At 46.1% G+C, this 15,846-nt stretch overlaps 2 protein-coding genes across 2 annotated transcripts; one reads left to right on the forward strand and one right to left on the reverse strand.

Annotated features, from left to right (window-relative positions):
* The first annotated feature begins 1,632 nt into the window (after window positions 1–1,632).
* Window positions 1,633–4,432, forward strand: LOC133911140 (QWRF motif-containing protein 3-like). Its single transcript, XM_062353343.1, has 5 exons — window positions 1,633–2,898; window positions 3,498–3,614; window positions 3,855–3,944; window positions 4,054–4,161; window positions 4,249–4,432. The coding sequence occupies exons 1-5, from the start codon at window positions 1,771–1,773 to the stop codon at window positions 4,321–4,323; spliced, it is 1,518 nt and encodes a 505-aa protein (XP_062209327.1). The 5' UTR covers window positions 1,633–1,770; the 3' UTR covers window positions 4,324–4,432.
* Window positions 4,433–13,918: 9,486 nt separating this feature from the next.
* LOC133910656 (uncharacterized) lies at window positions 13,919–14,374 on the reverse strand. Its single transcript, XM_062352976.1, has one exon. It carries the CDS (start codon window positions 14,372–14,374, stop codon window positions 13,919–13,921), a length of 456 nt encoding a protein of 151 aa, XP_062208960.1.
* Between the last annotated feature and the right edge of the window lie 1,472 nt (window positions 14,375–15,846).

Here is a 15,846-nt window from a genome sequence, read left to right on the forward strand (position 1 = left end):
CGGTTTCTGTATTATTCTCTATGCTGCGTTGTCTACCGAATACAACAGACCTCTCTATTTATTAGATAGCCACATGCATAAACGTGATCGAATCGAACTACAACTCCAAGTCATATCAACCTGGTCTCTATCCTCCTCTAATCACAAGAGGACAAACAACTTCCGCTAATTAAGATAATTAGCCAACAACTCTCACGTAATCATGCATGCAACATCTCACATGCATACATCCATGTACATAACCCACTCAGAGTCCATCTCTGACACTAACTCTTGTCTCAAGCCCAGCCACCACACGACTCCCTCGTGCTTGCTCCGACTCGAACATGAATTAGTCTTCATGTCCTCTTACGATCCGATCGCCCCTTGCGTCCATCGCGAAACCTTACCTCCATATGCGTTATTTTCTCAGCTCGAACGTCCCACGTGACATTCTCGATCACCACGACCTCATTTCCTCATGAACCTAGTCGCCAAAGCCCAGTTCCTCCCTGGACTTAGTTCATCAATCCATCATCAATCACGCTCGCCTTCGAGCAACACATGCACATGAATCAAATAACAAATGAGTACAAGCACAAGTCCTTCCCAACTAGACTCAATATCAGTTCACGCAACACTACTCACACGAGTATATTGCATCATCTCTATGCTAACACCACAGCAGCATCTTAGCAATTCATGAACATTATTCCAATGTTATTATGCTAAATCACTTTGCCTTGCTAATTTAATCATTTAAACCAATTTTTCATCTCATGCACATATGGATATAGATAAATTAAGCTAATCACATACTTAAAAGGCAACATTAACAAATTTATTTAAGCTTGACAATAAAAATTAATTTGTCAGCCAGTCAAAGATAACAGACAAATAACAAAAAATTGGTTACTTTAATAAGTAGAGAAGTAACAAAAATTTATTTTACCTTAAAAAGAAATATATATAACATTCAAAAGTACATACCTAGAATGAAATCTTACACGCTGGAGATACAAGCAGAGAGTAATTTCCTTTTCTGGTATTTGTACAGAACAAACTACAATGAAGATGACATTCATAACCATATTTACAGACACTACCCAAAAATACAGTAAAAATTTGATTTTATATTGTCAAAGAAACTAGAAAATCTACTTATATTGCGTGTAAAAGTTCTTCTGGTAAAGAACATGGACTTTTTTTAGGAGTATCTTAATTATGAATATCTCAACACGTTAAATTTAACTGAGTATGAATAGATTTACATAGGAATATTTGGGAAGAGTTACAGTAGGATACAGCATAGTATCTCTAATATTCTATTTGGGCCCAAACTGGAGATTTAATTCCTATTTAGTTTAGGCAAGTATCCACATATCTTAATTACGAATATCTGAACATGTTATTGATTTCTCCCCGCTGTCAGATATCTCGCTCGTGTTCACTTCGTTGTTTCGATTCTGGTGTCAGCATGCCCGTGCGCAGAGCTCCAAGCGTCGATCGATCGAGGCTACCACTTGGTGGATAACACAGAGATCGATGCCTTGTAAAGCCGATCATATTCGAGATTACGTCGCTCTAGCTCTTCCATTTGTCTCTTTCGCATCGTCCTCTGTCCTGCACGGCGGAAAGCGCAGCTGACTCGTTCGCACCGGCGTCGCACCCTCGGCCGGCCGGCCGGCGTCGCTCTCGACAGCTAGCGACCGGCCGCTACTAATCCAAATTGCTCATATGTTAGGCACGTGCTGGCCTTTTCGATCTGTGTGTAGCTATCCATAGCGGATCATGTCGTCGTCGAAGCGGTGGACGTCAGCCTCCGGCACGGAGTTGCCGGGCCGGTCGCCTCTCCCCGCCGCCGCGCTCTCACCCGTCCGCCAGAGCGCCCGGCGCTCGATCTCCAGGTCTGATACAGCCCCAGCCCCCGGCGCCGCCTCCATCGCCCGCACGCTCTGGCCTTCCTCCTCCTCCAGCGGCAACAAGAACGGCAAGAAGGGCCCGCGCGCGCCGTCGCCCTTGTCCTCCGCGCCCCCGTCGGCGTCGGTGTCCTCCTCGTCCGTGGCAACCCTCGTGGATTACCTCACCAAAGATGACGCCGCCCCAGCGGCCGCGGCGGCGGAGCCGCTGTCGCTCTCCCGGCAGCGCAGCTGCACCGAGCTCCCGCGCTTCGCGGACGACGCCGAGGCCAAAAAGATCGCTAAGTCGTCCGGCAAGGGCGGCGGCCACGCGTTCAGCCGCTCGATGCGCTTCCTCCCGTCTACCAAGCCCGCGGGCGTCACGCTCACCCCGGGCCGTGTCGCGCCGTCCGACCTCCGTAGGCTCGCCAACTCCCTGTCCTTGGACGCCACCGCCGACGTCGCCAGCTCGGGCTCGGAGTGCAGCGACGCCTCCAGGGGCTCAACCCCGAGGACGGTCTCCAAGCCACACTCTCCATTGCTCCCCCGCACGGGCTCGGTCCGTCTGCTCGGGTCGAGCAACACGCAGTGGGCGCTCTCGCCGGGGCGGCGCAGCGGCTCGCCACTGAAGGATCTGCCCACGGTACCGGAGACCAAAGGCAAGAAAAGCCTGATAAGCCTCGGGTGGGGCCATATCTTCCACCGGAGGAATCACGCAGCCAAGGACGCGTCAATGGCCGCGGCCGCGGCCACCCTGCTGTCCTCCACAGTGTCACGGATGGGCGGAGGTGGTGGGGAGGTCGGCCATCAGATGAGGATGACACATTGCCGGCTCTTGCAGTGGCGCTTCGCGAACGCCAAGGCGGATGCCGTCCGCAAGAGGAAGCTGACCAGCGGCGAGGTGGACTTGATGGGTACATGGGCAAGCGTGTCGGAGCTGAGAGGGAAGGTGGCGAGGAAGCGAATGCAGCTCGAGAAGGAGAAGCAGAAGATGAAACTGAATGCCGTACTCTCTTCCCAGGTTTTATATAGTTCAAAATTTAAGGCATTTAGCACATCGACGACATGCTGTCCAAAATGATATTTTGACTAGCAGTATCGATTAAAACATATTATTTCGAATAAAAATAGTTATATACTCTCCCAGTTCTTTTTTATTTGATGTTTTTGAGTTTTCGTGGTCTCCCATAACCAACTTAGATCGGTACTTTTTATAGATTTATGTCAATATATAGTAATGGAATTTTATGAAAGGATTTCTAGAGACAAACCTAGTATTATGATTTCCATATAGCGAATCTTGATAGTTTTAAACATTGATGGTCAAACTTTCGGAAGTTTAGCGGTACAGATTCTAGGATATCAAATAAAAAAGAATGGAGGAAGTGTTATAAAAGAGTTAATTGTTCATCACCTTGTAGCATCAAATATTATGTTTTCAAAACTTGCTATTCATATATTGACTGCTAAACTAAAAATAGGTTGACCAGCACTAATGCTAAAACTGCTATATTTTGATCGGTGGGAATACATTCATAAATACATATGTTTGTATTTCGATCTTATGAAACTTTTACCTCAATGTTTAACTTTCTGACGAAATGGTGCACCCATCTGCAGATGAAAGATTTGGAGACCTGGGGGCAGCTGGATAGCAGGCATGCCGCTGCTCTGGCCTCCACCGTAGGTTGCGCCCGAGCAGCTGTTTGCAGGCTTCCTCTCACCAATGGTGCCAAGGTACGCGAATTTGGATTCAGCGTTTGTGACTTATGTAAAATGAGGAGATAATATAATTCCGTGTTTAGAAAGAGAACTAGGCTTTATGTGTATTACTTTAGCAATGACTTTGTTTCTTCTTCAGTCTTTCCAATAAAAAGCGCGGCCGGCATCGCGAAGTGAAACGCAGATCATCTGAATTTCGGGTGAAATACATGATATCTATCTAGCATCGCTGAAATATGTTTCATCGACTTGTAGGTCTCCCTGCCGTCGTTGTCGTCCATTCTACAGCAAGTTGTTGAGCTTGCCATGACGACCAAGACAACAGTGCGAGAATTTAGTCCCATGGTAACTAACTGAAAACACGCGAACATAAGCTTCATAAAGGCCAGTTCTTGAGCTCATTTCTACATTTTGCTGTACTGACCAATGAAGCCTTTGTCCATCATGCAACTAGGCTCAGGATACGGCGTCGCTGATCTCGGAGCTGGTGCATGTAGCAAGGGAAGAGCAGGCTCTGTTGCGTGAGTGTCTCGAGCTGCTTGGCCAGGTCTCTGCGCTGCAGGTAATAGCGTTGATATTTCTTTCGCGGCAAGGTTTTTTTGTGAATGGATTCTTCTGAACGTGTTCGTTGTTCGTCCTTTATCTGCAGGAAGAGGAACAGAGCTTGCGCTGCCATCTGGTGCAGTCCTCATCGCTTAATACTGTGACGGTGACAGTGGAGTAGTAGGGTGCTTCTATGCAGCCATTTTGGTCGCCTGTAGGACCAACTGAGATGTGCTGTAGACTTTTCTAAAACCAGATTAGAATCGTAGTCGTATATGCTGATGTAAAAGGGCAAGATCAAATTCAGAAACAACGAGAGTTGTCGTATGAGCTCACTGCTGTGCGTGGCCAGGAGCTCATTTGTGTCACTTTCTATAGTATTCCCTCCATTTTAAAATATAAAGCATATTAAGATTTAGAAATGTTAAATTTTATAAATTTTGACTAACAATTAGTTAAATTATACATATATTTACTATACAAAACATATCACGTATCTTTTAATAACATATTAATTCCATAGCAATCGATAATATACTATATAAAAAATTAATGGTCAAAGCTTGGCAGTTCAGAGTTAGCAGTGAAGCTTGGAGGCACAGTCTTGAGGAGTCACCTTTGGAAGAGGGACCCGCAGCATGGCCCTTCTGTTATTGTTCTGTAAACAGCTCCAATCTAGCTGGATGGGACATTTTATCATTATGCCTACAAAATAGTCCAAAAATACTATAATAAACTGTAGGAGAGTTATTAGGATATGTGCTATAAATACCCTCGATCTCACATGTAACAGGGCATTCAAATATCAGGTGTTAGACACGATATAATACTAGTTTAATCTTGTTCAGTCCCCTCTAAGCCTTCAGGGATGTACCTTCGGACCGATCCCATATGCTCCGTTATTACTTTTTGTCTCGTATCTCCATAACATATACTTTGAATAATTTTTTTAAATTCTAATACGTCCTATAAAATGAATGGAGTAGTATGTAACTAAGAAGTATAAGAATATTATATTTTAAAATATAAAATCTAATGGTATTTCCTTTGTTCTTTTTTTGTCCTTTCAGAATCTATACGGTCAAACTTCAAGTGTCTGACCACTGGTATGCTTAAAACTGATAGATGAATGCTTGTGCATTCTAGAGATAAGAGGATAAATGATACAACAAACACTCCTACCTCCTAAAATAAATCATGAACTTTTACTCTACATACAAAATGTTAAAATAATTGTGCCTTTCAATGGTTAGGCCAAGCTAAGACTGACGGGCCGGGGGACTGACCCGGCCTTACCTCAAGCATGGTGTACACTGTACCCAAGCTTTTTTCGACTTTCCAAAAGCTCAATGAACCCAAGCTATCGGTGATCTGATAATAAAATTAATAATCCTTTGAGTCATGTACTCAAGATTTAAAGGATGCTCGCCCGTTCAAAAGTTTTTTTATTTTATGCTATCACTTGCAGCAACTTGACAACTCAAGGAAGAATTGTCTGCAGGAATGTTTTTGTAATAAGCTCAACCTATAAAAAGTATATTGTAGCAGAAATAGAGTACTCCCTCCATCTTTAAGTAATTGTTACTGTTGACTTTGTGCATCAATGTTCCATCGCTAATTTTTCACAGATATACATACAAATCATTCTAAGTACACGACATTGTAAGTACTTTTCGATGGAAAATCTAACACTACTATATTAACTCTGCTTGCTTAGATATTTTAAACATTATTTAAGTCAAAGGTTGGAACAGTACCGTTAGTAGTAACAAAGTATTTGACAACTGTGGTAGTAATAATTAGTCGCAAGAGATGCGCCACTAAAATCAACCACGGAAACCATATTAGCGCACTACTGCAGAACAGGTGATCAGTGCCAGTTCAAAAACGTGATCAGTGTCGGTTTATGAGCCGGCACTGATTAATCGGCACTGATAGTCACTGACTATCAGTGCCGGGTATGGAACAAAACAGCTGTGGCAGTTGGTCCCAAATCAATCATCCGAGTAGCAACTGAAGACCCTTATTAGACTTTTAGCAATAAGGTTTAGAGCCGAACAGCTGGAACATTGGATAGATTTGTCCAAAAACACTGTACAGAGCAACACACACTATGAAGAAACCAGTCTTATATACCGACCCATTACTGTCGGCTCCTAACAGGTCGATAATGATGTGACATCACTACCGGTTTATAAGTCTCGTGAGAAGAATCAACCATCAGGACTTATGAACCGGCAGTGGTAAAGGTTATCATTGCCGGTCGATGGATTGAGCCAACAGTGATGCCCTGCTCTCTCATCATTGCTGGCTAAATCTACCAACCGACAATAATAGAAGGGTATCACTGTCGGCTTGTCCAAAGGGCACTAATAAAAAATTAAATCAACTACTGAATTCTAAAACAAAGAGCAACCTTAGCCTAGAATGAATAAAAGCAACTATACGACCTAGCAAGCTAGAATGATAAGTATAAACATGCAAGCATATAGAACATAAGTAAAGTACAGAATTAAAACTTGCATGAAAGAAATGCTAGAAATAAAATGCGGAATGTAACAAGAGTAGGGAAAAAGGGACACCGAGTTTTTCCCGAGATATCGAAGAGTTAGCACTCTCCACTAATCCTCGTTGGAGCATCCACACAAGGATGTCGCTCTCCTTGAGTCACCAAGACTTAAGTGCTCACTAGTGATTGCCACTTCTTTATCTTCGGATTGGCGGGCATCAAACCAAGTATATGAGTTTCCCGGGGCTCCCATAAGACCTTCAAGAGCTCACCGAGAACACCTCCAATCTCCACGACTGGCTAGGTGTTGCCAACCACCAAGAGTAACAAGCTAACTGGTTCACTTGATCCCTTTCAAGCCTAAATCGCAGCTAGATGCACACTCGCAACTCTTGAAGCACTAATGGAGTCCTTAATCTTCAATTAAGAACTTGCAAATCACCTCAAGTGCTCTCCCTTGCTTCTAGATGATACACACTGTGTATGAATGCTTCTAGGTTGCAAAAGAGATGAATGAAACCAAGTGAGGGGGTATAAAGCCACACCCCGGGGGATATCCCCGGTGGTGGAGTTGCGGTGCTCCGAGGAATACTGTCGCAAGGAATCCTCATCGCACGACATGTCTACACACCGCGGGCGTAGCATGCCTAGGTAACCTAGAAGGCAAGATTGTCTAGGTTTCCTGGAAGGTATTGTGTAGCCTTGATAGTGTGTAGATGCCGATTATCAAGGGACTTCCTTGGTAATCTAGTTGCGGCGCCCCCGGGGGATTTTTTCGGAGGCGTGATAGGAAGTGGAGCCCACACATTGCAGGCGCAACATGCCTAGGTCACCTGGGGGGCAAGACTGCCTAGGTTTTCTGGAAGGTATTGAGTAGCCTCGATAGTGTGTGGATGCCGCATATCAGGGGACTACCCTGATGTGAGGATGCGGTGCTCTGAGGAATGCTGTCGCAAGGAATCCTCTCTGCACGACATGCTTATATACCGCGGGTGCCATTTATGCCTAGGTCACCTGCAAGGCAGATTATGCCCAGGGTGCCCTAGAAGGCATTGCATAGCTTCGGTCATATAAATGTCATGCGCCAGGGCACATCCTTGGTGGACAGTGTTGCAATGCACCCCGGGTGTTTCCTTTGGAGCACGACAAGCCTACACATCGCGGGCATAGCATGCCTAGGTCACCTGGAAGGCAAGACTTCTTAGATTTCCTAGAAGGTATTGCGTAGCTCCGATAGTGTGTAAGACCTTCGACATTAATACATGCCAAGGAGTCTCGCAAAAACCTCCGACAAAAATGGAGAGTCTTACAAAAACCTTCAACAAAAATGGAAAGTCTTACAAAAACCTTCGACAAAAACGGAGGGTCTTACAAAAACCTCCAACAAAAATGAAGGGTCTTACAAAAACCACCGACAAAAACTGAGAGTCTTACAAAAACCTCTAACAAAAACGGAGAGTCTTACAAAAACCTCTGATAAAAACAAAGAGTCTTACAAAAATCTCCGGCAAAGGCGGAGAGTCTTACACAAACCTCCGGCAAAAATGAAGAGTCTTATAAAAACCTCCGACAAAAATGGAAAACCTTACAAAACCCTCCGGTAAAAATGGAGAGCTTTACCAAACCTCCAGCAAAAACGGAGAGTCTTACACAAACCTCTGGCGAAAATGGATAATCTTACAAAAACCTCTGATAAAAACAGAAAACCTTACAATACCCTTCGGTAAAAACGGAGAGCTTTTCCAAACCTCCAGCAAAAACAGAGAGTCTTACCAAACCTCCGACAAAAATGGAGAGTCCTACCAAACCTCCGGTAAAAGCGGAGAATTTTACCAAAACCTCCGGTAAAAACGGAGAGCTTTACCAAACCTCCGGCAAAAATGGAGAACTCTACCGAAAGCCTCTGATAAAAACAGAGAACTTTACCAAACCTCCGGTAAAAACAGAGAGCTTTACCAAACAGCTGGCAAAAACAGAGAGTTTTACTAAACCTCCGCGCAACGGAGAGCCTTACAAAATCTCCGCACAAAGATAGACTTCTGAAAACCACTGCGATGGAGATGTTTCTTCAAAAACTCCATCGGGTGAAAAGGTTCTAAAAAGACCTAACGGGAAAGGCACCCCAACATCTTGAAGGCTAATGCCTCTATGCCGAAAAGGTACGAAACCTGCTGGTCTCCAAAGTGCAACACACACAGATCAAAGAGGTATAAAGATCCCCCTCCCTATAGGGGAAGGTATGATCATGTGACTCAAACACGTATGGTAAAAGGTAACAACATTACCCTACCATCTCCTTTGAAAACACCTTTTACATGTTATTTTATGAGGGTTATACTAAAATTTAATAAAAGCCCGCACCTCGTGGCACGGGAAAATATAGTGCAACCCCCAACTATCCATTACAGAGATCGCAAAGCCAGGCAGCGGCTAAGGGCTGAGGGGGTCGTGGACCGCCTCTCCCGCATGGCCTTCGGCTTCGCCTCAGACGCGTCATCGCCAGGCTCCGGACGGAATACCTCCGGAGCCGGGCAGCGGCTAAGGGTCGAGGGGGTCGCGGACTACCTCTCCCGCCTAACCTTCAGCTTTGCCTTTGACACGCTGTCGCCAGCCTCCGGACGGAATACCTCCAGAGCCGGGCAGCGACGAAGGGCCGAGGGGGTCACGGACTGCCACTCTCGCCTAACCTTCGGTTTCGCCTCTGACACGCCGTTGCCAGGCTCCGTACGGAATACCTTCGGAGCTGGGCAGCAGCTAAGGGCCGAGGGGGTCGTGGACCGCCTCTTCCACCTGGCCTTCAGCTTCGCCTTCGACACGCCGTCCCCAGGATCCGAACGGAATACCTCCGGAGCTGGGAAGCGGCTAAGGGCCGAGGGGGTCGCGAACCGCCTCTTCCGCCTGGCCTTCGGCTTCACCTCCAATGCGTCGTCTCCAGGCTCCAAACGGAATACCTCCGTAGCCATGCAGCGGCTAAGTGCTGAGGGGGGTCGCAGACCGCCTCTCCCGCCTAGCCTTTGGCTTCGATTCCAACGCGCCGTCGCCATGCTCCGGACGGAATACCTCCAGAGCCGGGCAGCGGATAAGGACAGGGAGGGTCGTGGACCACCTCTCTTGCCTAGCCTTCAGCTGCGCCTCCGACACATCATCGCAGTCAACCCGGACAGTTGTTAAAGAACCCGAAGGGTCAAGGACCACCTCTGGAGTTCATTTCCAAAGGTTCCAGAGGGACTTCGTTGAGTCAGAAATCTGGAACAAATTAGGAAGGAGGCCCTACCAGCCCTAGGCCCGAGGAGTACGCAGTAACCAGGGACGACGAGGTCGCCACTGCTCCACCGGGTTCTCCTTAGTTACCCTATGTATCCATCACTAGCAGATTCTCGAGGCCACCTCTCCCCCAGAAGAAACGAAATCAGCAATGATCTATATGAAGGCTCGGTGCCCCAGTCGTCAGAAAAACTAGCCATCGCCTTTGAAAGGGACGAAGAAGTACGGTTTGGAGGCACGAAAGCACGCACGCATGCGGTCACCCGTTCAAAAGGTCCCCTCGCATTCCGATACGGAAGGAGACACGACCGTTCTCGAAGATCCACATTATATTATTAAACAACCAATACATCCAGGGGATACAAACTAAAACAACCGTACAGAAATTGCCAAGAAGAAGATAGATCATTACGAAGCGAAACAAGGCAAGAAAGAGTACAAGGTGACTAAGTTCAGTCGTGACATGGATATATCACGGCGTCACCAAGTACGCCATCTCGGTGACCGCCTTCACCTCTTACGGGTCCCAGCAGGTGCCACGCATGGGACGGCGTATGCGCCTCATTTGCGGCCAACCACTGCAGAAGCCAATATAGTAGCCAGCTCCCGAGCTATCGAAAGACGTTGAGGAGTCCGAGGAGGTCACTGGCTAGGCCTTCTCCCTCTCCTTCCCGGCCTCCTCCTGCTTCACCGATGGGCTCACAGACGCCAGCTCACTCTCCCTTCGCAGGAGATCCCAGTCGATCTCCTCATCCTCATCGGAGATATCGATGATCTCGATAGGCATGCCCTCCCCGGCCAAAGGTCAGGGTGGAGCGGCGGGCAACCTCCTCCCCTGCAGAGGTGGAAGCGGTTTCGCCTCCGGCGCCTCTACCGACGACCAAAACATCCCAGCTCTCGAAGGAGCCATCGAGATAATCGATGTCTCCGAGGAGGATGAGGAGGAAGACGATGCCATACTCAAGTCAAGGTTCACTGCTTGCTCATGGGGCTGTGGAGACTACAACCGGGTAACCCCGACTTTATAGCCAGGCTACGCAGCCACGTAGGTCCGAAAGATGAAGCGGGACGAACATCGCCGTGTCCTCCCATTGAACACCTAGGGAGGGGGCCGTGGCCATATCCGGTTTCCCTCCAACACGTGGCAGTGCTCCACGACGAATGCCTCATTTTCTCACGTGGACGTCCTGTCACATTAATAACCTAAACCCCTTTCGACGCGTGACAGGATCGCGGGCACAAGACCCTAAACGACCCTTTGCATTATCCAGTCAGAACGCAATAGTGGCACGCCATGTCCCGCCAGGCGAACATGTGGGATTCTCCAAACCCACACGAAACCTCTACTCTAGTGACTTCAAAGGACAAAGAATCGCCATCAAGCATCCTTGATACTATACCAGGCTGGGGTTGATTTTTCCTCTAATCCTCTCCCCCTTCCGAAACATCGGTGCCCGAGAATGAGGGGGAACTGTTGGGGGGGGAAATAAACTAGCCTAAGGTTGATGGTTGAAGATCACCATCTAGCTCCCTCCAGAGCCTTGATCTTCGAACCCTCTGTTAAAAGCTTGATCTCCGATGTCATCAGATCCTTTCACTGTACCCCTTCGCACCTACAAAGCCTTCCCTTGGCTCTGCTAGCTCGACCTCCCGAAGTCTCCCAAAACACGACCTCCCAAAGCCTCGGTCCTCCAAAGCTTCGGCCTCCCGAAGCCCCAGCCCTCCGGGGTCCCGCTTCCCAAAGCCTTCACCTCCCGGTTCTATGCCTCCTGAGGCCCCCGCCTCGGGCTGATTGGGCTACCTTCCCAAAGGCAGCGGGGTGAGTCAGTAGGCCTTAGGAAAGATCTGTCGAAAGGGGAGCACTGGTCGTGCTTCGCCTGCAAGGAAGTGACCAGCATTAAAGGCCTAGGCTAATGAACGCCACTCTGACACCCCGGCGTGATGAAGGCTATCCTGACACCCCTGATAATGCGACGCTGGGCCGCAATCGGCGGCCAGCTCGCCTCCTTCAGGGGGTAGGCACCACGATAATTACCACGGTGGATATTTATGTCCCCAATAGGATAGAAGGTAGTTATCTGGGATAAGACTCAGTAATTAGGTCAGATCCTGGATATTTGTACATTATGATAACTTGTACGCTAAGCTACGCATGGCCATATAAATAGGAGGTCATGGTCCTCTCGGCAAAACATAGACACAACAGAAAAGAACAAGCAAGACAACGAACACTGTGATACTCCTCCCATCGTGATACATTTTTCTATCATCAATATATTCGTGGTGTTCCTTCCTCTCAAACTTCATCTCCAAGCTTGAGTCTCCTCCTTAGAAGAAACTCTCGCCATACTTGCTGGAGCAAGACAAACTCTTGCTCCAGCAGAAGATACAGAAGAGTAATGTTCACAAAAATTAGCAACTCGAGATCTAGTAGAGACTCCCCTATTAATGTCACCAAGTATGTTGTTAGAGGGGTGATCTCTTTGTACACTTTGATAAACTCTGAGTGTGGTACTTGAGGTTGAGGTTTAATTTCCTCGTCTTCATCTTGATCTAGAAATGTGTTAGAGATGTCTTGATCTTGAGTTGAATGGTTGGCTCCACTTATATTGATGAAGAGGAGGGAATGGGAGCTATTTCAGGTTCGTGGTCTAATTTCTCCAATCGTTATTCTTTTGATTGCTTCACTTGGAATTTTTCTCATCCCCTAGTACATTAGGATCAGCTTGCTCTAGATGAGAGCCATTAGTTTCATTAAATGTAACATCACGTACAATTTCAATAATACTAGAGGTCTTGTTGAAAACATGGTATGCATATGCATTTGATCCATATCCAAGCAAAAAAACTTTCATCAATTTTAGAAGCGAATTTAGAAGTTTTAGGCTTTTTATTTAGAATGAAACACTTACTCCCAAGTACCCGAAAGTATAAGACGTTTGGCTTGTTACCGATAAGAAGTTCATATGGAGTCTTCTTCAAGAGTTGATGAAGATATGACCGGTTTGCCGCGTGACAAGCGGTGTTAGCAGCTTCCACCCAAAAACGGTCGGAGGTCTTGTACTCATCTAGCATTGTTCTTGCTATCTCAATAAGTGTTCGGTTCTTTCTTTCGGCCACATCATTTTATTGAGGAGAGTAAGGTGCGGAGAATTCATGCTTGATCCCCTCCTCATCAAGAAATTCTTCAATTTGCATGCTCTTGAACTCACTCCCATTGTCACTCCTAATATTCTTGATTTTCAACTTGAACTTATTTTGGGCTCTTCTTGCAAATTTCTTGAATGTTCTTGGAGTTTCTCCTTTATCGTGCAAAAAGAATACCCAAGTGAAACTAGAATAATCGTCAACAATTACAAAGTCATATTTATTACCGTTGATGCTTATATAAGCAATAGGACCAAATAAATCCATGTTAAGTAATTGCAAAGGCCTTGTTGTTGTCATGATGTTCTTAGTGGGATCTGGCACTCCAACTTATTTTCCCTCTTGATAAGCACTACAAACTCTATCCTTGTCAAAATTAACACTCGTTAGTCCCAAAATGTGCTCGCCCTTTAGAAGTTTACTAAAATTCCTCATACTAATATGGGTTAGTCTACGATACCATAACCAACTTGAGCCGGACTTAGCCATCAAGCAAGTCTCATTGTTAGCTTTATCCGATGAAAAGTCATCAAGACAAAGTTTGAATTTCATTTGGCCTTTGAAGATTAAGGAGGAATCATCCTTTCTAAAGACCGTCACATCAACATCTATAAATAAATAGTTGTATCCCATTCTACAAAGTTGAGAGACAGATAACAAATTATAATTCAAGGATTTAACATGTAAAACATTTGATATGGAAAGATCATTTGAGATAGCCATTTTACCTAATCCCATTACCTTTCCTTTGCTATTGTGTTCGAAAACAATGGACTCATGTGGCGATCCACTTGGGTCAAAATGTGAAAACATGGATTTTTTTCTCCGGTCATGTGATTTGTGCAACCGCTATCGATCACCCAACTTCTTCCATGGAAATATATTGCTTACACCATTTTTTCATGAGGCAAATGGGAGACTCGTTGTCGCTTGAATCTTCGAATAGCCACTTGATTTTTGGTGAAGTGGCAAGAGCAATTGTAGCGACACCTTCTTCTTCATCGAAGTTAGTGTCAGAGGCATTTGAGTCCCACTCTTGACAAAGATGAGCTTGACCCTTGTAGCTCTTCTTGTAGTGTTTACTCTTGTCTTTCTTGTGGTACTTGTCCTTGTTGTACCATTTCTTCTCACCTTCGTCCTTGTTCTTCTTGTTGGGGCAATCTGCGATGAAATGACCCGATTTGACGCACTCATAGCATGTTCTTGTTGAGAGTCTTCCCCTTGACTTGTCGAATGTCTTCTTTCTTCCACTATTTTTGTTGAAGCCACTCTTCTTGAGAAACTTGTTGAATTTCTTCACAAATAGCGTCATTTCCTCTCTTTTTTGGTGGTCTTAACTTTCTTCTTCACTAGTGCTTCCAACTTCTATTCTAGCCTTCAATGCAAGATTTTGTTTTCTTGGAGTTTGAACTAGGATTATTGATATCATAGACTTTCTTGGAATCTTGCTGCATCAAGTCAGGAGCTAGAATCCTTCCAAGGATGTGTCAGATATCTAACTATGAGGTATATGCACATAAGGAGTACATCATATATAGATAGGGTATATACGATGTACATTCGGTAGCTCCAGATATCACAGAACCGAATCGGCGGTACCTGATACACCTGGAATCAAGGAAATACATACCAAGAAGATTTAGATTGGTTATCCAAACCAATACGACCTATGTTCAAAACAGATCTATCTACTTGGATGTCAAGGAAGACAACACCCTATCGACTATAGCTAGATAGGAGTCGGTACCTCACTCCTATATAAGGCGGAAAGGCTAGGGGAAAAATTAAAACAAGCAACACGAAAGACAACAATAGAGGAGTTACCCGACGACTTTAGTCCTAGGATAGATTAGATCCAATCAACTCTTTTTACTAGTCTTAGCCACCGTCCTTATACTCGAGATCATTAATACAAGGCAGCAACACCCCCACATGACGTAGGGTATTACTCCAATCGGAGGTCCGAACCTGTATACATCGTTTTGTCTCACTTCGTGATTAATCCCTACCCTCGAAGGTACCCAATCGATTTACGGACATATTATTGGAAACTAATCTTCGACAGTTAGCGCACCAGGTAGGGGCCTTCTTCTATTTTGTAGGATTAATCATGTCTCAGACTTACTCTTGCGTTGGATTTTCCGACACCGGCTTCTACGACAGCTTGAAGTCAATTGCGGACGTCTTCGAGTCCCCTTCTATCAACTCGGAAATCATCTTTAGAACTATGGTTTTCCATTGGGACGATCAAGGTGGACTGATCCACACCGGTACCCTCGAGTCCATACCATTGGATGCGTACCGCGAGGTGGGACATCTCGAGTGGGATCCCGTGGAGCCTAATGTTCTCCACTGCATGGACACCGATAGCGACGAGGGTGGCGACGGTGACTCTAACGCTAGCCAGAGCAGCCGAACAGATTGATTCATGTTTATGGATCAAGGCGACGACCCCCCATCGGCTGACCCAATGGCAGTATATCCAAACATCATGGTCGATAACGACGTAGAAATCCTTGGAGATCCAGCGACAGCAGTCAACGCCGACAGTACTGGTGCTGAGTTACCACTCAAAACATCAGCATCTGGAGACGTACGTGCACCCGACACGGCCCTCCACCGGCAGACCACAGGAAGGTAGATGCCTCCTGGCCTCTCCCGATGACTTCCGATGGGTGTACCTACACCCGCGACAGACCATGGCTTACGGGACAAGCTCCCTCTGAACAGTCATCATGAGGCTTCATCAGCTCGACCGCAACCGAGCCTCGGTAGCAACATATT

This window comes from Phragmites australis, chromosome 3, assembly GCF_958298935.1.
Source record: "Phragmites australis chromosome 3, lpPhrAust1.1, whole genome shotgun sequence".
NCBI classification, from domain to species: Eukaryota; Viridiplantae; Streptophyta; class Magnoliopsida; order Poales; family Poaceae; genus Phragmites; species Phragmites australis.

Bases quoted from the DNA above. Each gene is read 5' to 3' on its own strand.
- LOC133911140 (XM_062353343.1), top strand. From the start codon at position 1,771: ATGTCGTCGTCGAAGCGGTGGACGTCAGCCTCCGGCACGGAGTTGCCG. The intron at 3,615-3,854 runs GTACGCGAATTT...ATCGACTTGTAG, and splicing joins CTCTCACCAATGGTGCCAAG to GTCTCCCTGCCGTCGTTGTC. The intron at 4,162-4,248 runs GTAATAGCGTTG...CTTTATCTGCAG, and splicing joins GCCAGGTCTCTGCGCTGCAG to GAAGAGGAACAGAGCTTGCG.
- LOC133910656 (XM_062352976.1), bottom strand. From the start codon at position 14,374: ATGACGCTATTTGTGAAGAAATTCAACAAGTTTCTCAAGAAGAGTGGC.